Source organism: Corella eumyota, chromosome 7 (genome assembly GCF_963082875.1).
Source record: "Corella eumyota chromosome 7, kaCorEumy4.1, whole genome shotgun sequence".
Classification (NCBI taxonomy): domain Eukaryota; kingdom Metazoa; phylum Chordata; class Ascidiacea; order Phlebobranchia; family Corellidae; genus Corella; species Corella eumyota.
In genome coordinates this window covers 7,377,819-7,400,120 of record NC_137496.1, presented here as the reverse complement: position 1 = coordinate 7,400,120, position 22,302 = coordinate 7,377,819, and the positions used below count along the sequence as shown (strand labels likewise).

The window sequence follows — 22,302 nt, the reverse complement described above, 5'->3', positions numbered from 1 at the left end:
ATGAATGACATCAGTTTTTATACAATAGTCAACGATGTGTACAAGCTATTCAAAAGGATACGGAGTCAATATCAGAAGAAAGTAATTTTTCTGTTTGTATACCTGCCAGCCAGTAAGACATATTTTTGCATTTCGTAAAATTTTTGCATCTCGTAACTGAACGTCAGAACTAAGCTTGATTTTTCGAATCATCAAGTATACCTCTTCCAATTTCAGTTTGTAGAGTTGCTCGGCGGCTAATAAAGTAAAACTGCTGGCGTGCGGAATGAGTTTTAATTTTAAATCCACGCCGTTGAGTAAAAATCTTTCTTGAAAGCTGAAGTCTAAATGTAGTTTTCCTAACATATCAAACGTGCCGCTTTCTCCTGCTATATCCGTTATTGGTTTGATTAAAGGTGTTTCTTGTGTCGGAATCTCCATACCAAAACGAGGATTGTAAATGCGAACCTTTAGCGTCTCTGCCGAACGACAAAAGGGTTTCAAGATAACTGCGATACGCATAGGTATTTGCGCTTAATGTCACGAGTTTATCGTTCGAAGATAAATCAACAAGACTGAACATGGTATTTAACAAATAGTTAATCGGAGCGATTTTGGTATCGGCAGCCACGTTTGAACCATCGTTGTTTAAAATTTTGGCACAAACGTAAAGCCGCGTCGAGGCCAAATCTACATACTGATCGCCACTTCCAGAGACGATAAATTCGATTGGTGCATCTTCGCCTAGCGCTGACAATGGTAAAATTTGAATTGTTTTTGAACTCTCAATTGCCGTTTGCGTCGGGGGAAGCGAAAATAAGTTCAAATCAGATAGCAGACATTCGCAGGATAGCGGGTGAACAAGGGCCATTTAGCTAATCGAAAAAAAATTTTTTCTGCGTTTACTCTTTGCTCGCAACTTGTTACTAACCACTTTTCGTTTTTTGCCTCGCTTTTTATGTGGGTTTTTTTGGCTCACGCCCGGAGGCGAGAGAATGTGTGATTGCGCATCATGAATAATCGTACTTCCCAACTGCTTACCCCTTTTTATTAACGACTTTTTGGGGTTTTCGCCACGAATAAGATCGCCCGTTAACTTGATTCCGGATTTGAGAGCACTTTTTCCAATCGCCTTAGCCCCCGACTTAATGAGGGGTAATATTGAGCGCCCTTAACTACTAAAAATAGCGCCGATCCCTGCGCCTGACATGGAACGCGATCCTCTGAATATAGGCATGCCATGACCCGCTTGACTGTCGTAGTATCGCTCGTAAACATTGTTTTTGGAAATATACAGAGGGCTGTAATGTCGATACATTATCTCTCGTCTAATGAGGAAAAACGCCGGGTTTGTTTCTCTTTTATAATGTTTATTGCGTATTAAACAAGCGACGGTGAATTGCGTTTGAAATGCAGCGTAAGTACTACTTTTCCAGACAAAAAAAGATAGGTTCGTCAATATGGTTTGTAAGCTGAAACGTTATGCTATCAAAAGTAAAATTTCTAATGTTTTTATAGTGGACTTGATTGTAGCGAATGTGCAGCGGCGTGAGCGCTCGACCGTGTAACCCGATGATGTCTAATAGCGGCGTGATCTTGTCTCCGGTGTGACTGTAATCGAGAATATCACAATAAAGGTAGGCTGCACTCATTTTGGCATAGATATCGAGCCCGGTGAGTGACGTGTAATGATCCGGAGTAAATCTTGTTTGCACGAAACCCAGTAGATCGGCCAGACCCTGACATATTTCCAATTCGCCTTCGGGTTTAATCGCAAGGTGAACTTTGTTGATAATCGTGTTGTGGAAAACAGTAACCTTATCGCGTAGAGCGGCTCGATAAAAAGCCTTTTCGACGTGAATTATGAGCGCCTCGGGAGAGTCGTAAAAGCCCTCGGCTAATTTGGGTTCGGTCACCCTTCCCTCGCTGGTATAGTATAACTTGCAATTTCGTTCGACTTATTTCGCTTAGACCGCAAACCCAATTTGAATCTAACTGTTTGGATAGTTTCGTCGTAAAGTGGGATAGGGTGTTTTTCGGTAAAAATGCAGGCTACTATTGGATGCCGTCGTCAGATAGAACTCTACGCTCATGTCTTTTCAAACTCGGCGATGGATATAAAATTGCGCTTGAGGACGACAATAGCGTCAACCATATATCTTTATGTTCGCTGCCCTTGGTCAGGTTATAAATACTCGCCGAGATAATGATTAAAACCACGAGTAATTGCGAAAAATATACGATGACGTCAAAGTGTTTCAAATGACTTGCAATTTTTCTCGCTCTACTTTCTGGCATTTTTAAGGAAGTGATTTCGCATGATTGGTGTTTTAGTTTATATAGCGTTGAAAATCATTTTTTTAATCCACGAATTAAAGTTTTCGTCATAGCCGAGCCATTTGACTAGATACTCAATTTGTTTGTTGCGTTTCCGCGTCGAAATAACTTTCTTAACAAGAAAAACACCATCCATTTTATTGATTGGTAAAATTTCCTCTTCGTAAAAAGTACCCACCACGGGTTCATCGTTGAAATCGTTCAAATGATAATAGGGCGGGTTACCGGCTACGGCTTTTCGTATTTTAAAGATTTCCTCCCGAGAAATTTTGCTGGTACGACTTTTGAAAGCGCTTCTGCAGGCGACTTACCCTGACTAGCGAGTCAACCGCAAAGCGAGGCTTTTTATTAGGTTTCGAATCGGCCTCATTTAATTTAAACCAAATGTCCTCGCGATTCGTGTGGTTGACTTCGACAGGTGCGAAACCGGTGCTTCTGTGCTTGGTGTGATAGTACGCGTTGTTCACGTCCAAAAGCACCTCCACGTAGTTTCGATACCAGCGTCAAGTTAAACCTTTCGACCACACTACTTTTAATATCGCAATTGTGCTTCGAAAAGTATTCGACTTTATAGGTTTTGAGTAGTTTTAAAAAAAATTTATTGTAAAATTCAGAGCCACGATCAAAGGAAACTTTTTCGATTTTCCGCTCGATCAAAACCTGTTCAAAGGCCTTGCTTGTCGACAGCCCAGTCTTGTTTTTCAGCGGAATAGCGTAGGCAAATTTGGAAAACACGTCAATGCAGGTGAGAATAAATTTAAATCCGTCATTATGTTTGGCGAGTCTTGTCAAGTCCACCAAATCGATTTGGTATTGTTTGTTTTTACCAAAAACGAGCGTTTTCCGTCGCGGATAGTTTTTTCGTGCTCAGCGATGTAGCGTGTACACGTCTTGACTAAGTAGCCATTGTTTTACTTGTTTTTTACCTTATTTGCTCGCTCGCATGAGTGGTACGACGCTACCAAAACTGCCGGACTTGGACGGGGCGTAGTATATTTCCTCCATATAGCTAATAGGGCAACCACCTTATTGCCGGCTTTGTTTTCCTTGGGAGTCTGTACTTATTCGTAATGAGTCCATGCCCTGCAATTCGAATTCTTTGTATAAAAGCTCAGAGCCGATTGACGCTGTTTTAAAACGTCGTTCACCACCTCGCTGATATGACTACCCGGAATAGAGACGTCGTTGTGAAGTAAATGACCCACTTGATCCCAACTCAAGCGTGGCGAGTCTTTAATAACATTAAGAATGCGACTTTCTTTAGCTTTTAAGTCCGGGGGCAGGGCGTTTAAAATTCGACTTTCCAAGTTTGCGTTCGATTTTATTGGGGATTGGCGCTTCGACTTGCCCCTTAAACGTCAAGTATTGTTGAAGGCGTTGATTGTAGGCACGCACTTTTTCGTCTACCGAGAGATTTTTAGATTGCGTAATTTTCGACATGTCGCGATCAAGCCCGGACATGATCGTGTGCGTAGGGGTGACAGGGTTTTGCAGCATACGCGGATCGACTTAGGTTAATTTCGACACTGAGTTCACGCGAGAAGCCGCTCAAAAGACCACCGATCGCGGGAATAATTGCACCCAAAAGCGCGCTTAAGAATCCGGCCGTTTGAAAAGACTTTCGTTTAATTTTTTACGCTTGCCTTTTTTTCACGACAAAACGCAATTTTTTCTTATGCTTTTCCAATTTTTTTCTATGGTCCCTGTTTAATTGTACGCCGCCGTGTAAAATGTTTTTGGAGCATTCGCACAAACAGTTGATCAGATCTGGCGTCGCCGCCGAAACGTATTTTTTTTGAGCCGACGCAGGTGAATTTGCTAGAATTCGTAATACGTCTGCGTGTTTCACCAGTCTCGTCGACATCCTTTCATTTTTTTGAGCTCATGATCTGACTACTGTCGCGTGGTGATTTAAAAACAATCAAGTAATGTGCGTTCAAGCTTATCGTACGATGGTGTTTGCCCTTGCCGAATAAATTTTAAACGATATACACCACGCTAATATTCCGGTGATGCGACCCGCGTGTGAATAGCTCGGAAACAGAAGCGCTACATTCTTCCATAAGATCGTCCACGATAACTAACGTACGTTTTTGCGAGTCAAAGTGCGTCGACTCGGGTAGCCCGTCGTAAAACTCTACGTTTTCGATCTCCTTAAACTTGTCTTGCCACTGAGAGTAACAGTATACAACTTTTTTCGGTTGAGGTTCCATTAAATTTATATTTTTCAATAACTTGGCAACAAAGGGTCTTGCCGGAACCGGTCGGCCCGCTAACAAGCCACGTGAACGGATGTTTTAAAGACATTGTAAACAACACACAATAACATTTCACAACAATGTTGTACATTTATATAAAAAAGTTGACTACAGTTGTCCGCCGCACGCACGCACGCCGCAGTCGGAGATCGAGAGGAATGGTTTAAATTCCGTCAGCCAGCACTTGACGCTTCGGATAGAGAAAGAGGGGAGCCAACCGCGACTGCGAGTAAGTGAACAGATCGCCCGCCCGAAGCGATTTGCGTTCTCAATACCTCCTCGAACTGTTCTTTTGTCGTTTGGTTTTGCGACTTGTTTAGGCCTTTTGTGCTCAGCTTATTCTCCTCCCCAAAACAGATGTAGGTCTCACTGCAGAGCGCGTACATTCCGCTTTCACTTTCGTTAGTACTTGTACCCCATTCGAGCTTGAATAGCCCAATCGTTCGCTTGTCATAGCGCAATCGATCACTACAGCACTCGCGCATCACCCAATTGTTTGCGGTCATTTTCGTCGCAACGTATTCGCTACGATGTGCATCACAACAAACCGAGGGAAACCAACGAAACAGATTTGAATAATAGTGATGACGCTTTTCAGGGATCACTAAGTCCTCCAGGCTCCCTGCCGTTTGGAAATAAGCGCTGTCTGTGTCCATTGCGAGCATTTCAAACGTTGAGCGGTCGAGGTAAAAGTCCAAAAAATCGTAATAAAATTCCAACATTCGGAGCTTGGCGTATTCGAAAACAAAAAACCCAACTTGTATAGGGAGGTTCTGGAGGATGGTGCTCTTTTTAAAATATATTTCGTATAGGTCGTTCTCGATTTCGTTTAACGGCGTAAACAAAGGATTGCCGATTGCTTTCTCCGCGGCTTCTTGCTCGTAGTACTTTACGTTCTTAAACTTACTTTTATTCGTTAAGAACTTCCCGAAAGCTGAATTGCCTTTTCAAAAAAAAAACGTATAAATAGGTTTGAAAAGTAAAAATCAATTAAAAATGTTATCTATTAACTTGGCGCTATCTTCGATGATAGATTTCGACTTGCTCGGTCGGCGTCGCTCACAAAATCGGCAAAATCCTTTGTCACAAACAAACCTTTCGAGAGGTAATAGCTCAATAACGGACTCGCCATCAACATTTTTTCCGCCTTGTACGAATTAATCAGCATTTTCGTGGTGTTTTCAACAAATCATTTTTTTCGGCGTAGTTCTTCATGAACGGCCCGATATCCTCTCTCGATACCATGCAGTTTTTAAATATTGGAGTAAATTCCTTAAAATATTTCTTTAGATGATCGGGCGTGTGAATATCTACCTCAACCACCCCATAAAAAGTCTTGATTTCGTACCTTTTTAAGATTTACGAAGCCGTTTTAGCGATCGGATGAGCAAATTTCTTTCGGTGATTTTGAGCGAACTGTCCCGCTTCAGGTATGTCTTTGCACATTTTCTTCCACTCATGTTCGTACATAACGACGACCTCGTAGCCTAATTTTCGCAAGTAATCTTTTTTTTCAATGAACGCTCGCGAATTTCATTAAATGTTAATTTACTTTGCTCGTCAACGCCATCTTCCGGACAGATACAACGACATTTGTGCCATCAGCCACCGTGAAACTTGTACACCTTGGGCTTTTCACCGTCCGCTTTCGAATAACCATCTACATAGTAATTACGTAGTCCGATTTTTCGTTCACCCAAGTTGTACATGTGTTGAATGAACCTGTTTTCTTTGCGGGTAATATAGCTTAACCACAAGGCGCACATTTCCCAATGACTGTATGGACTTTCTCGTTCAAAAATCCCTCGCTCGTTCGGCGTGTACGTTGCGTACGTTCCAGTTGGCATCTTCTGTGACAGTGCGTGAAGGTAGAGTGCATTAGCGTCGTATCCGATGATCTTCCAGGTAAGTTTTGCGTTCGACGGGAATACGAGGCTCATTCCACCGCGTAAGTTGTCGGTTATCAACTGATGAACGTGCTTGTTTTTCTCGTTAAAAAGTGCAAAAAACGTGTCTGCAGGCATGCTCCTTATAATCATTTTTAGCGCCAGATTTGGAGCACTTACCGAATCGAGCATATCGAAATCGTATTTTTTGTAAAAGTCGGCTTATTTTTCGAGCGCCAACAACATTGGGTGGGTATCAAGGTTGTTATAGTGAATGAGAAAATCTTTCAGGGTTTTCATTTCGAGGAAATTGAATCGTGTAGTTTTTTTAACGAGGTAAGCAAATACGTTTGCAAGTCGAAAGACCCAGAGTTGAATCCTAGGACCGGAAGCACGGTGACTCGATTCATAAGTTGCGTTTTAAGATGCGAGAGTGGGTATTTTACCGCGACTCGATCCGCTCAAAAACACGTTTAAACCTTTGTTGCAGTAGGTTTGAAGAGGCCATCTGTATTTCGGTTAAATACCCGAACATTTGCTCGATGAGTAACATCGAATCGCCGCCTAAAACGAAGCATTTCGCCTGTGAAAAATGGGGTATGTTGGAACAAACGCTCACGGACAATAACTCGTGTTTAAAGAGCCAAGACGTTCTATCCGTGCTTTTCGAAAGGTCTTTTTTCACAAAAAACGTTTCAAAATCAAACCTAGCTCGAAAATCGTGATATTGTAGTTCCTTTTCTACTTCGATGTCGAATTCGCGTAACTGCTAGAACACTGACTTTGACGGGTGGAACACCTTTCCGGGGTATTTAAATTTTATGTGCGGAGAGCAACTACTTAGTTGTTGATGTTTAGTGAGGGTGCGGTACGTGTTCCAAACTTTTAGACATTTGCGGCAAACAAAACTCTTGTAAAATTTCGTAGGATTTCTAATCAAACTGAAATGATTTTTGTGTTCCAAACGTGTTCCAAACTTTTAGACATTTGCGGCAAACAAAACTCTTGTAAAATTTCGTAGGATTTCTAATCAAACTGAAATGATTTTTGTATAAATTTAGGTACATTGTTTCCTCCGTTTTGATAAACTGCCCCCGTCGACTGCGATAAACCAATTCCGTGTTCGTGTTTGCCAATTTCGAATACACCTGGATGTTGATTTGAAAGGTTTTTTCGATTTGAGGTAGGTCATTAATTTGTACCCCCGGAAATGACGATTTACTTTCTTTCGAATATTTTCTAAGCAACTGTACCACTTATTTTTCGGCGGGCATTTTTTTCTTTGAAGTAAAACAATCGATCGCTCGGAAAAGACAAAGGTAATCCTCATACGGTTTACTGTTTTTCGTTGTCAGCGAGAGTAAAAAGGGACTTTTCGTCAAATACCCAGGTGGCGTGACCGAATTGCCAATAGCTAAATTACGTATCGGGTAGACGTAAAGTGAAATATTAACCACTTGGGTAACGACGAACGAGGAATTCGGCCTTTGTAATACAGCCCAATTTAAGATGTCGAACTGAAAATTATTACGAATAAATTCCATAAAATCGTCTAAATTTTCCACGAGAAACACTGTTTCGAGCACATTGGCGTTGTAAGATAAATTCATTTTAAAGGCTGACGTTTGCTCGTTGAAGATTTCTTTTACAAAACGCTGAAACCATAGGTCATGCCATTCTTGCGCTAAAAAATAAGGGACGTTTTAGCTAAAATTGCCTTCACTTGAAATTTCCTTAACTTACCTGATATATCACAGAGGTTGTAGTTGTAAAATTGTAATATGCGGCCTGCGCGTGAGTGTGTTCTTATCGACTCCGAATTTTTGTTCCCTAACTGAAACCAATTTAAAAAAAAAACTGTAATTCTTTAGCACTTTTTTATTTTATTAAAAAAAACACAAGTTCAAACGCTATAAAAAAGCATGTTAAAAAATTATTTCTCAGCACACAAAAAAAGTTTTAATAAAACCAACAACAATATTTTTCAATAACCACCGTCGTCTGTTTCGTCCGAATCCGAAATGACGACAACCTCTTCTGCCTCTATAAACATAAACTTTTATCAGTTGCGCGCTTATAGTAATTATAACCTCACTTTATTTTTGTTATATACATTTATTTCCTAATTTAAAAAAAAAGTTCTTAATTACCATGTGATGTTAGTCGTTCATAACGATTGCATAATCTCTCTGCTATTCGAGCTAATAACATACAACAAGCAATTAATATTTAGAAAAAAGACACTAGTATATTTAAAATCTTACGTTCTTCTTTGGTGAATCCTCTTGCCACATCTAATTCACTTTCAATTTCTAATAAAAAAAAAAACATTATTTATTGTTCTGTCGAATAGTTTTTTTTTAAATTTATGATTACCTTTTATTTGTTCTTCCATTTTATTCGACTCCATTTCTTTTTCTAAAAAAAACAAACAAAACGCTATTTATTGTTTTAACGAAATTTATTTATGATTACCTTTTAATTCTTCTTGCATCTCCATATTTTCTTCTATTTCTGAGCTCATTTTCTCTTCTTCCATTTGTTAGTTGTTGACTGAAAAATTGATCTGCCCGTAACATGTCTAAAATCACACGTGTATTGTGATACAAAAGCCATATCGGGCATGTTTACAAATCAAAAAGTGTTACAAATCCCTTATCTTCTGTCTTCAAGGTAAATGTAAGTTTAGCAGAGAAATACTTAAATCTATCCTATAGTTCTGGTGTTTTTCAGTCTCTAAAAAAATTTAAATGGAATACTGACCTTTTTCTTAATAAAATTATCAGTCCTATTTTAGAGATTGAAAGACAAAATATTATATATAATTAAGTTGGTTTGGATCTCAAGTCATGTTGGTATTCCAGGCAATAAAACTGCTGACCAGTTGGCTAGACTTGCCCAAGTCCTACAGAGTTCATATCAAAAGTAGAAACCAAACTTTCTAAAAATAAAGTAAAATGTTTAATTAAATCTGGTCCCAGAATCGACTGATCATTTTCTTTTGAAGTGCCCAACGAATGGTTTTTATAAATAGGAATATTCCTTTTCCACAAAAAATATTTTGATGAAAAATGAAATATTGCCTCATTTACTAGATTATATTAAAAACTGTTATAAAAACATTTAGATCACTGTAATATCTAATTTTATATATTTAAATCATTGTTTGTTTTTTTTAAGCAGTTGGAGCACCATAACCACTAATATAAAAAAAATATATATATCTTTAAAAACAACGCAGGTTTAAATACAATAAACAAATAGTTTTAACTAAAGTTAGCACAATTTAAAGTAGCTGATGATGCCCACCACCTATTTTGTTTCATTGGACTTTCAACTTTTTATTGTGGATCTACATCATTTAACCTTAAACTTTTAACAGAAGAATTATCCTTCCCGCCCATGATGAAAACATGTTTGTTGACAACAGCAGATAAAGCAATTACAACTTACATAGTTACTTTTTAAATTTAGAAAACTTACTGGCATTTTGAGTTCTTTGTTGTATAGCAGAGTTAAACAAAACAACATTTGTGCTATTATTATAACCTTTCATTATAAGCAACTTTGTTAAAACTAAACAAATAAATTGTTAATTTAAAATAATGCAACAAAACACATTTAAAATTTAACAAACATATAAATATCAACAATAAAATATTGACACTTACCTATTTTCTTGTCTTTTATATATAAAATAAAAAATATCAGTTATAAATAAACTCACATATTCCACCTTAAAACAGTTTAGATACAAAACTATAACAAAAACTTCAAACAATCCTACCTTTATTTTTGTTGTCACAAACTTGCGAGTTCTTTCCTCAGCTTTTTTTTCACTTCTTTCAAATCAACTTCGGAAACCACATTATATTTTACTTCAGTTATTTCAACTGAATCAAGTTTTAATTCACTTTCAGAAAACCCATTTTTAATTGAATAGTAGTTTTGCAAAAAGCAACCAAATTGTTAAACAACTTTTTTTTATGTCAAAATAATTAAAAAATTTATGATTAACACTTTGATTTTTAGCCACAATTCTAATAATAAATGCCCCCTAATAAATGCCCTTTAACTTAGTTAGTATACTATAATAACATTAAAACAACATTATGGTGAATATAATTAAAAATGGTTTAATTAGGTTTTAAATAACTTAAAAGGATTTTGAAAATTCACTAAATTTGCATAGTTTTTTAATATATTAAAAAACCTTAGCACATAATTGATTTAAATTAACAGTGGCTTTATAGATACAGTTTAAGCAATGCATAATCACATGTGTCACATTGCTAAAGTTCACCTCAAGCTTGAGTGTAGCTGCAAAATTTTGTTGGGGTTAGTGCTTGCACTTGTTTTGGGTCTAGTACTTAGTAGGGATGGGCTGAAAACCAAATTACTCGGATTCGACGAGCCCGAGTAATTTGTCGCGATACTCGTTATAAAAAGTTATAAAGTGTTTAACGTTGCCAAAACTATGAACTGCTGATAGAGATATGCTTTTAAGTCCAAACCAAAATGTAAAAGTCTCAAATTTATTAGGCGTAAAACATTGGTACAAAGAGGCTGAAAAAGACAGTTTTTAACAGGAACACAAGATAAGCATTATATTACAAATCAAAATACAATAGACCTTATTATAAAAACACTTAAAAACGAACAGTCTGCATTAAATTTGTTTTTATAAAATCAATAATTAAAATTGAAATTTTTTAAATTAACATGTAAAAAGGTTAGCATTTCTACGTGCTTTGGTTTTAAACGGTTGCGCAAAGGGGAAACTACTACCCCAGAAGAGCTAAACAATCTTTGATGAGACGCTTGTGGGTGGGCATGATAAAAATGAAACTGCCAGTGAAAACAAAGCAGGGCGATCGTTTCGAAATTTAGTCGAAAATTGCAAAGGACACTTGTTGTATTTAATGCGTGGCGCGGACATGTACTGCGAAACATGTGTTTTAATCAGTTGTTCCCAAGATTTATCATGTGTCCTTGGTTGGGAGAGCTGCTCATCACCACCAATTTCAGCAAAAATTAAACTCCGCAAATCTTCTCCCGATGACGATGAACTTTCGTTTGGTTCTTCCGGCACTACAACAACCCTGCCCTTTTCAATAGCAGCTTCTTCAATAAGCATAGTGAAATACAAAACGTCTTCGTTATTCGAGATCCATGATGTTTTGATGCGCGGATCTAGTATAGATGAAAGAGCACATGCTTTATAAATATTTCCGTCATAGAAATATGCTTCGCGAGGTTGATCAATACCATGTTGCGGTTTTGAAAACCTACGTTCAATATTGGATTTTAAGTTATCCAAAAAACTGCCAATACCATAAAGTTGTTTTTTTTCGTCCATAAACGAATTAATTTTCTTGAGCAAGTTGTTCTTCAGCGGCAACACACTTGCTATTGTTGCCTTCTCACTGCTTAGCTCGAGTGTTGCTGCGTCGAACATTTTTAATACTACTACAAGGGAACCAGCAATCTTTGATTAAACGACAAAATTTCACATTGGCCGTGAGTGTAGTGCATAAAATTGAGAGCTTCTTTTTGTTCAAGAATTCTTTCAAGCATATGGTAAGAGTTCCATCTAGTAGAAATATCTTGGACTAGTTTGTGTTTGGGCAACCCATTTTGTAATTGATATTCCTTTAATTTTCCACAGGCGCGTTGAGAATGGTGAAAGTGCGAAACAATTTTGCGTGATATAGCGACGGTGTCAATAACTGAACGCTGGCCATTTTTTAGCGCGTTTTGAACAATAAGGTTTAAAGTGTGTGCCATACATCGTATCCCAGTAATGTTGCCCTTTCGCAAGGCCTTGACTACATTTGTCGCATTATCACTTACAACGTAGTCGGAATTAACTCCCCAGTCTAGCCCTTGTTTTCGTATTTCATCAAGAATCGCATTGTATGTATGGGAGCCTTCCAATTCATTGCAAGCAAGAACGTATGCAAACTGGCAAAGATCACCTTTGACCCATGATAAAAAATTTATTGTTATACTCATGTATGCTATATTTTGAAGGCTTTTCCACACGTCGGTGGTTGCACTTACAGTGCCCACTTTGTTAGCTAAAGTTGTCATAATTTTTTTCTTAACCTGGTTAAAAATATTTGGTAAGGCTTGTTTTGTTACGAATTTGCGTGATGGCATATTGAATCGTGGTTGAATTTCGGCAATTAAACGCCGAAATCCCTGATTATCAACAACGGATAAAGGTAGGAAATCGACTGCGATCATTTCGCATATTTACCTTGTTATGGTTTTTGCTGTTGGATGTGTTTGCGGGTAACATTGCTTTTTCGAAATAACTTCTTCCAAAGTTTGTTGAGAAGTTCGCTTTGCACCTGACGTGCCTGTGTTGAGAGGAACTTGAGTATCCTGATCTTGCTTCGCTTAATGTCAATGTTGTGTCTCAGTAAAAGATGCCTTATCATTGAAGTTGTAGTAAAACTTGCGTGACTATTGCCGCGACTAATTAAGCAATTACACATACTATATGTAGGGTTTGTCTAACTATACCCCACGTGACCAACAATAGGTTGATCGGAGAATAAAATACGCCCCTTGATCACAGATTGATCTCAGTTAATATAAAAATAATACCGATAATGGGCCCAGAATTGCAACTGTCTAACTCGACTGATACAACAATTGAAATACTCTACAATTTATTCAATATTTAGTACACAAGAAAAACAATTAACAAAAACTAACTAAAGACCAAATGAATTGTTAGAACAGGGCGAATCGTATTCTAAATATATGACGTACTAAAAGTAGAATTCCAAAATTATTCCAAGTTACGATACAAATAAAGACATAAAAGGCGAAACACAAATCACGTGACTAAGAACGCTGGCAAAAAGGGAAAAATTTGAAATGACCAGGCGATAAGGCGATCCAGAAAGAAGCGCACAATAGCGGCTAATGGTGTCCAACCGAGTGTGAAATTGTATTTAAATTAATGAGAAAATATAAATCAGTTTTCATATAAATGGACTTAACACTACATATTGCCTTTGTGTTGTCATTGGCACTTTCATCAAAATACGACCATACATTGGATGATTTAGAAGATATATTCTTGGCTTATAAAGTTTTGACAGTGAACAATACTACTTTAAATAACATAGAATTAAATAACAAAATATGGCAAGCAAATTGCGCAACAATCAAATTGACAAACAATTAAGAAAAAAAACGTTATTGCGAAACAATAGCACTTTTTATTAAGTAAAAAGTGTATTTGTTGCGCAATCGTTGCTTAAATAACGTAATATAATTGAGAGTAGATTATAATTTATTAGAAAAAGGCAAACTTCGTGTATTTTTATGTAAAGAAAATCGTATACGATCTTAAACGACAAATTATTAATCGGTGTCCGAGTACCAAAAAATGCTCGACGAGCACGAGTATTAAAATATTCCTAATACTCGGGCCGAGTACTCGGACTCGGATTCGATTGGCCCATCCCTAGTACTTAGTAAGGGGTGGTACTTGATTCGGGTACACTTGCTAAATCGGAAAAATTAATTACAAAAAAGTAATGATTTTATGATTGTTTTACATTTTTAGCAAAAATTAAAAAAACTTTACAAGCAGTACTTTTATATCTGTCTCCAAGATGTTGAATATTTGCACCAGTAATGTTGTGTTTATGCTGGACCTCAGTCTTATATCATTGTGTTGTATTTTAGTTAGTTGTTCAACAATAGTTTTCTCCTGTACATTGGTCTGCCTTGCTATTATATGTTCCACATGATGTTGAACATTGTGAGTTTGTTGAATTTGTCGTTGATCATTGAGATTATATTGTAAAGTAACGGGACCTAAATAAAAGTTTAAAAAATCAAAAAATCTTTCACAAAAACAATTTGGTCTTCTACACCCAATTGTTTAAAAGTATAATTAACATAATTCAAAATAGTTTAATAAACGACAACCTAACATTAAAACAAATTCTACCTTGAGCACCAGCTACAATCTCTCTTAACCCAGCAAGTAATTCTGGGGAGTTTAAATCGGGCACTCTCACCTTAAAATAAATTTAAACATTGTTCTTATTTTATCTTTTTATATTTGAAAGTTTAAATGCCGACTTTAACAACTGAACATTTTATAAGGCTGGTAGCATGGAGCAGTGGCGGCTCGTGGGTCGAATAAATGGGGGCTAATTTAAAAGAACACAACATCGCTAGGGGGGGTCAAACATTTTTACATTTAATAATTAAATGTTTAAAATAAACGCCCTTTCACGCGAATGTCACTAGTAAAGTATGTACATTTTATTTTCATTGGCAAACTGTATTTATGCTCTTTTGACAGACAGGCAAGCTACCCTTTAGTCTACATCTGATTATGATTATTTTTAAAAACTTGCCATATAATTGTTTAAAAAAAATGCAAAAATTAATTTAAATTTGCTGCTTTAAAGGCCTTAAAACTTTCTTAAATAATAATGCAATACCCAGTTCACGTATATTTTAATCGAAGTTCTCAACTTTTTTCCACATTTAGGTAAACTGACCGCAAAAAATGCGTTAAGATATTTTGTATTTGGCAGCCCGTGGGCCTAATTTTGGTTTAGCCCTCATATGTTTACGCTACGTTTTTCGAAAATTCTGCGTATTTCGAGGCCAAAATAGGCGACGAAAAACATTGCAGAAAAAAAAATAATATACCAATTTAAAAAAGTTGGTGGTTTAAGCCCCATAGACGAGCCGCTAATGCTATTACTTAACCAGATGACTACCATTTTTGTGCAAATATGCGCGAGTACAAATGTGTAATTTCAATTCGACAAAAAAATCAACCTACTACGACCATCTAAATAAATTACACGGCAGGGTAAGTATTAAAACTTTACTACGTTTACATAATGCTTGGCTAAATAGCACGTAAAACCGAATTACACAATGTTAATAAATTTAAAACGGAGTTGGAAAACGAAATCAAGCTGTAAAACCAGCACATGAAATCATAAACATAAAAAATTTGGCTAACCAGAAAAGTAAATTTAAAATACTATAACACTAAATATTATACGTAGATTATAAAGTATAACATATTTTGCTTGTGTTATGTATTTTGTCTTTTATATTACTTAAGCTCACAATCAATTTACATTAGTATTTATTATTTACACGAATTTAACAATATCTTATTCAAATAGAATCCAAAAAAGTTAAACATACATATAATATCGAATGACTATCTCTTATAAGAGCAAACAATACTATTTTACTGAATAAGGTTACTTATGGCTTAATAAAGCAGTAGCAACGCTTTACAAAAAGATAAGATAAATAAGTTACGCCCCCAAGTGCCCAAATGTCAAAAAGTATAAGGGGAATAATTAACGATACCGAGACGGTTTTACAATTTTGCGCCCTCTGCGAGTAATAGGCGAATTATGTTAGAGAGTTGGTTACTTGAGTCGATGCAGTGTTTGCAATGTTTCGCCGTAACCGGTTTCAGTTCCCTACTTTTGGTATATGTTTTGGGGATAGTCCTTTATTTCGTTGGGGACAATGAAGCCATACAGGGATCTTTTTCGTTTAATAACTTGGATGAAGTTGATCGATTATAATACATTTTTTGACCCGACGACCACAACTTCGTAAGCACGGTCGATGTTGATTTGAACGTTTTTAACGTATTCTCACGCAGAACATTGGGTGGTCTCGGGTCTTCCAAATAAAAAGTCAGTTAGCAAATTTATTTCTCTACCAAACATACCTTTGCTGGGGTATTCTCCGTGCTTTCATGCACCGCTGTTCGATACGCCATTGGTACATAGTAGTTGTTCATCTCAGTCACGTTGACTTACCTCGACCCACAAAACCAGCTGGGCTTGCAACGATCTATTAAACCTCTCAACCATTCCGTCAGCCTAAGGCCAATCTGGCGTAGTCCTTGTTTTGATAATATTAAAGACTTTAAGCATTTCTTTAAAGGGATGGGATTTAAAATTTAACTCTTAATCAATTAAAATTTCACATGAAATGCCAAATCGTAAAAAGAACTGCTCTATTAGAACTTTAGCGACGGTTTGTGCTACTTAGGGTGGCATTGCGTAGGCTTCTGGCCATTTGATTTAAAAAATTTAATAGCCATCTGTGGAAACCATGGTCACTTCTTACATTGACAGTTCGTCCATAAATAAAAAATTGAAAATGTTCAACCGCCTTAACCATAGCCAGAAGCTCTTTGCGCGTTGTACAATATTTTATCTCTTGTTTGGCAATATCTGCAAAATTTTGAATAAACTTCCTATAATACGGCGATAATCCCATAAAGCTTTGTAATTGTTTAAGATTGTTTGGTTGTGGCCAATTTTAGACTGCTTTAACTTTTTCTGGCAACGTTGATGCCAATCGATGAAACGACATGCCCCAAATATTCCACTTTGCCGAATTCAGCATAAGGTTAGCATTCCTTAGGCGCATAAATTACCTAAATTTTCAACGAATTTAGAAAATCAATTCACCAAAGAAAAATTTTTTATGCCTCCAAACAAAAAAACACAGCCCAAAAAAGATTTTTTATCACTAGTAAAATATCTAAAAAAGAAAAATTATAAACATATAATTCTGAACAACGAGAAAAACTACTACAAATACTTATAGGGGATGCACCAACAATGCAATCTTAAGAATCTGAGCATACCAATGCTAAAATAAGCAATGAAACCTGAAAAGGTTAAATATTATTTAAAAAAATGTTAACAATGTTGTTTTGCTTCAAATTTTTATCTTTATAGATCAACCAAACATGACAACAGATCCCACAGGTGATTTGTTCGTAAGAAAGCTTGAAACAAAACTACGAAAAATTACAGCAAAATATTAAAGTAAACATTTCGTTTACAAATTTATTTGTAAAGTTTATGCAAACTTGACCTTATTTAAAAAATATGTTGAGATACAAAGGATTTATGGTCCTCACAACATGATGATAGTCGAGTTACAGCAGTCATTTAAAACTATGTTCTAACTAAAAAAGTTTTATTGCTATTGGTGTTACATAACAGCAATTGGCTTGATGACAAGATACTTACTTACAAAACTAATGCAATACACATTGTTATTAAAAATCAACAGTATTAATTCAACCATTATCTATGTTGTTACAGATTATGGATGCTTCTTCAACTGCGAAAAGGTAAAAAATGTAAGAATAATACAAATTAAATATATAACTTAACAGATTTAAACAAAATATTGAAACTATATACCTTTATTTGCTAGAATAAATGTAGGTGGGACTTGATCTCTACACAGGTTTTCAGCAATTGTTTTTTTTTATGGAATCTTTATTAAAAGCTAGAAAAACTTGCAAACCGGTATAACATTTATTAAAAATAAAAACAATTACTCTATTTATTTTACAAATATTTAGTTTATACAGCTTAGGGTTATTAAAGATACGCCATGGATGTCATTTGTGAATACAGGAAATCCTTGGGTTTTAATGGTAAGTTTGTTAATAAGCAAAGTGCCTAATGTAAAAATATCTTTTTATTATAATCGCTTATAATTAACATATGATAAAATCATTTTGAAAGCATATTTAACATTTATTTTTCTTTAAGAGTGTGGAAACATGTGAAGTGTATGTTTACGACCTATTGAGCAATGAAGCAGAAATTACTTTTGTTCCAAGAATCAGTAAAAAATTTGAAAGCGATTATATGCCGTGCCGGTAGAATGGGTGTGTTTTTCCTACCGTAACTGTTAATAACGTATTCCATCGTAATAGGTGTTTTATGTTTGATGATTGTATTTCTCGCACTTCCGTGAAGTGGGTGATTGCGACGATGGACGAATAAAAGGGACTGGGCCTATGGTCACCATAGATATATTGGCTTCGTTTGGGCACTTCGAAAAAATAATTGGCGTTTTGTGGACATCAGACATGGGTGCGTCGATCATCGTTTTAAGTCAGCCATCGTTGGGCGTAAGAAACTAGGTTGTTTGTGCAAGAAATGTACTTCATCTTGTTCACTTGACCCGCTTATTAAAGAAAAACATGTAAAAATATGCTGCGATCTCTCTTCATCTGTCATTTTTTTAATTTTTAAAGCACGCAATAACGTTTTCGCGCAAATAACGTTGTTTTTATCAAAAGTTTTGACTAATACTGAAATCTTGAAACTTGCTTAATCCGTTTGTGCGATTTCGGAAGGTGTTCATTTGGTCTGAGAACAGAAGCTTCAAAATTCTGTTGAATCTCAAAACCTTAAATCACGTTGGAAAATCATCATTTTGAGCGAATTTATTAATTTTTAAAAACTGCCCTTAGTGGTTAGTTGTTCACAAGAACCTAAAATTCTGGCTATTTTTTACGGAAACAAAACCTGGATTTAAATAATGCTAAATTCATATTTATTGCGTGGTGTCCGTTCAGCAGAACAAAATTGCCTAACCGGTTTTAAATCGAACATTTGCACTTAATAAAAAACAAAAGTAAATCGTTTAAAAAATGATTCCATTCCAGAAAAACGAGGTTAGAGTTCCTACATAAGATGCACGTTATCAATAAAACTATTATAAAAACGTTTATAAGCTTTCCCAAGCATAGTTTTACATTTTTTAAGTGTTTTTGTTCGTTCAGATGCATAAAAAACGTTTTTATGCCTATTAAAACGTTGTTCTATTGCCGAACGCAAACTTTGTATAGCTAACAAATTTGCGTACAACCCGCTGACGTCATAAAGGATTTGCTGTCGAAGTTTAAAACATCGAATCAAGCTTATTATAGGCCCGAAAATATTTTAAATTAAAGATTTAAACTAAGTACATTTTAAAGGCACTCCACGATAAAGAGACAATCTAAAACGTCAATATTGTGTCGTTGTTCTGTTTCTAATAAAAAAAGATACTGTGCTGTGCAACTGTTTTGCAAAACAACTTACGATTTACTGCCTGTCGTCCCATGAGCATAATCATCCTTCTTTACCAGATAAGAATCGTAACTGACACATTTAAAATACTTGTAAATCTATCTAATGGATTGGTCGTCAAGTAGGTGTAGTTATTAGGTAAACCCATATAACATGTTGTTAATTTTAGGATTAAACGTAGCTTGTGTTGTGCGAGCTACACGAAAACCCTTGCGCTTTAGCTGGGGCCATTGTCCCACAATGCAGGTACTTCCAGCCTTAAGTTTGTTGACAAGGACAACCAATGCGTACATGGGTAACCGACGACCTAAAGCCCTAAGTTCCATTGGTTCGCCGCTACTGGACGATCAGATCCCGGTTTACTTTTTTGTGCACGACATAAACGAAGGCGGATATGTTCCATTGATTCGGCGCTACTGGACGATCAGATCCCGGTTACCTTTTTTTGTGAACGACATAAACGAAGGCGGATATAGGCACATTATTTTTGCTACGGAGGTGTAGGAAAATGTTTTTCAAAAGGCCAAACATTGGTATTTGGATTCGACTTTTAAAGTCGTAAGAAAGCCATTTGTCCAGCTTTTTTCAATTCATGCCTTTGTGTGGAAAGAGGATAATATGTAACAGGTAACATATATTATTGTAACAAAAGATGTAGAAGAGGCTATTTCATATATAGTTACACAAGGACTATTAAGACATTATTATTATCTTATTGTCAGTAATATATTCTTTAGAAATTAAGTTTCTTCAAAGACAACAATAAATAATTATAACTTTTGATTGCAGATACCACTAACATTCGTTTTGATGTCAATGCGACAAACATCTGACTACGTAAAAGTACATAGTGCTCTTATCGATACGTTGCAATCCTCTCCTTTGTGTAAGTCTGCAACTATGGATTTTAGGCTGGCACAATGTAACCCTTTTTCTAAAATTATGCCAACAGTTTAGCGCTGATGGCATATGGGCCCTTGTAACTGTAGGGACTGAGGTCAAGAAAAATTTAATCATAAAAAGTATCGACTCCTAAGGGTGCTCTTATCCAAATAATATGGCAATAACGTATAAAGTATAAGTCTCTTATGTCTAAAATACGGTTTAAGACCCGTTAGAAACGGTCAAAAATAGCAAACCGAATCTACAGACAACATCTATTTATTAATCAAGCACGTTCATCACATAATTATCCCGAAAGTTACATTACACATATACAAAAACGATATTACAAGTACACACTACAAAAATCTGGTCTCCAGGTCACATACACAGCGATAAACATAATATCGACTACATCCTTTATAATGGTATTTAACTGTTAACTAATTCTAAATTAAAACTTGGCGAAGTAAAAATAGGTGTGTGTTTTAGGAACCATAAAAATATACTAACTGTCAGAAAATAAAAATCGCGCAGGAAAAACACAAAAACGGACAACTGTCAATCCACATTTTTACATATGAAATTTATAGAATAATACAGTACGACTGAACAGGAAATTAAGCACAGCTTCCACTGGCTCTACATAACAAATAGCGACAATGTTTCACAAGGGCACGCGAAAAATATACAATTGGACCATGTTCAATATAATAACGAATAAATTTAGAGCGTCTAACTGCCTTATGGGCGTTAGACTTGTCCTTGAATAAAGAAGTTAATTTGTTTGTCCCCTTTATAACCTGTATATATTTAAATATACGTAAATACAGTCTCTATGAGTTTTTCCATATCAATAAGTATTTTGTACGGTGTTTAAACCGCACGGGATGGCAGCGAGTTTGCACTGTTTCGGTTCGCTGAACGAAAGTTATTATTGTACCTGCGAGAAGGGTTTCTTATTTCTTTTGTTTATCTCATCGATATCAGCTTATTTTGGGTACCCCAGTGGCCAACATGTGTGTGATTGTCCAAAACCAAACAGGTTTTCTTGTCGTTCGTCGCGAACCAGCATCAAGCCTGGTTTGAGGCTAGGAAAGCCTTGGCATTGGAATTGATGGAGATGCTAAGCGCTTTCCTACATAACCAAGCGATGTGGAAAACTGCCGGGGTTATTTCTAATCGGTATAAAAACCTGTCTTATTTATTAGGATTTTTTTATGATTTTTCCGTATATATTTTAAATTATGCAATTATTTTAGAAATGAAATTGGGTGTAAAATGCCCGAGATGTTAAGTAATATCTACTTTTTTGCTGACCTTCAGCATGTTGTTAAAAAACATGCGCGAACAGCTTTGTTAAAGCACAACATTATGCTTTCCGAAAACACAGTTACAAACTATGAATTGCCTACGGCAATTGTAAGTTATTTAATCGATGTTTATATAAAAAATAAACAGAACTACTGTTCGAAAATTATTTGTTTTGTACGTTTCAAAAACTTGGATAGAGAGCGTTGTAGGATTCCAAGAGGAAAAAGAATTTAAACTTGTTTCAAAGTTGACATACGAGCATTCGCATCCTTCACAATATCAAAAAATGCGTGTGGGAATGGCTGCACAAGTAATAACTAAACATTTTTTTAATAAGAAGGTATTTTAAAATGTTATGATTTGAGCAGGTTTTAAGTTACTGTACAGCGTCACCAAAAGGACAGTGGTACTACAAGGTCACTTGGCAAAAAAAGCTTTGACGACTGCCTTTTTCTGTGTACTTTTTTTAATATTGCTAAACAAAATGATGTTTTTATAGAACTTGTTAATTAAATTTTTTTTTTCGCAGATACATAAAATTTCCTAACAATACATGGAAACCGGTTCAAAGTTGGATAAATCCCATCCCAAATCGATCCTCCCTAAAACTTATTTGTCTCACTCAATTTATGAAAACACCATCGACGTCGGGTTACGAAGAAAGAGGATGATGCGCCAGAACTGGTCAGCTTCATTAAATCGCATGCACCAATTCTGCAAGATGAATCT

At 36.1% G+C, this 22,302-nt stretch overlaps 2 protein-coding genes and 1 pseudogene across 2 annotated transcripts; all 3 read right to left on the bottom strand.

The window, feature by feature from the left end:
- Positions 1 to 346: 346 nt before the first annotated feature.
- On the bottom strand, positions 347 to 850 carry LOC145760265 (uncharacterized protein F54H12.2-like). The gene has a single exon (XM_082574139.1). The coding sequence runs from the start codon at positions 848 to 850 to the stop codon at positions 347 to 349; it is 504 nt and encodes a 167-aa protein (XP_082430265.1).
- A 3,897-nt stretch (positions 851 to 4,747) lies between these two features.
- LOC145760264 (uncharacterized) lies at positions 4,748 to 8,070 on the bottom strand (annotated as a pseudogene).
- Positions 8,071 to 11,929: 3,859 nt separating this feature from the next.
- LOC145760263 (zinc finger BED domain-containing protein 4-like) lies at positions 11,930 to 12,709 on the bottom strand. The gene has a single exon (XM_082574138.1). It carries the CDS (start codon positions 12,707 to 12,709, stop codon positions 11,930 to 11,932), a length of 780 nt encoding a protein of 259 aa, XP_082430264.1.
- Between the last annotated feature and the right edge of the window lie 9,593 nt (positions 12,710 to 22,302).

What these genes read in the sequence shown, in the direction of transcription:
- LOC145760265 (XM_082574139.1), bottom strand. Translation starts at nt 850, where the DNA reads ATGGCCCTTGTTCACCCGCTATCCTGCGAATGTCTGCTATCTGATTTG.
- LOC145760263 (XM_082574138.1), bottom strand. Translation starts at nt 12,709, where the DNA reads ATGATCGCAGTCGATTTCCTACCTTTATCCGTTGTTGATAATCAGGGA.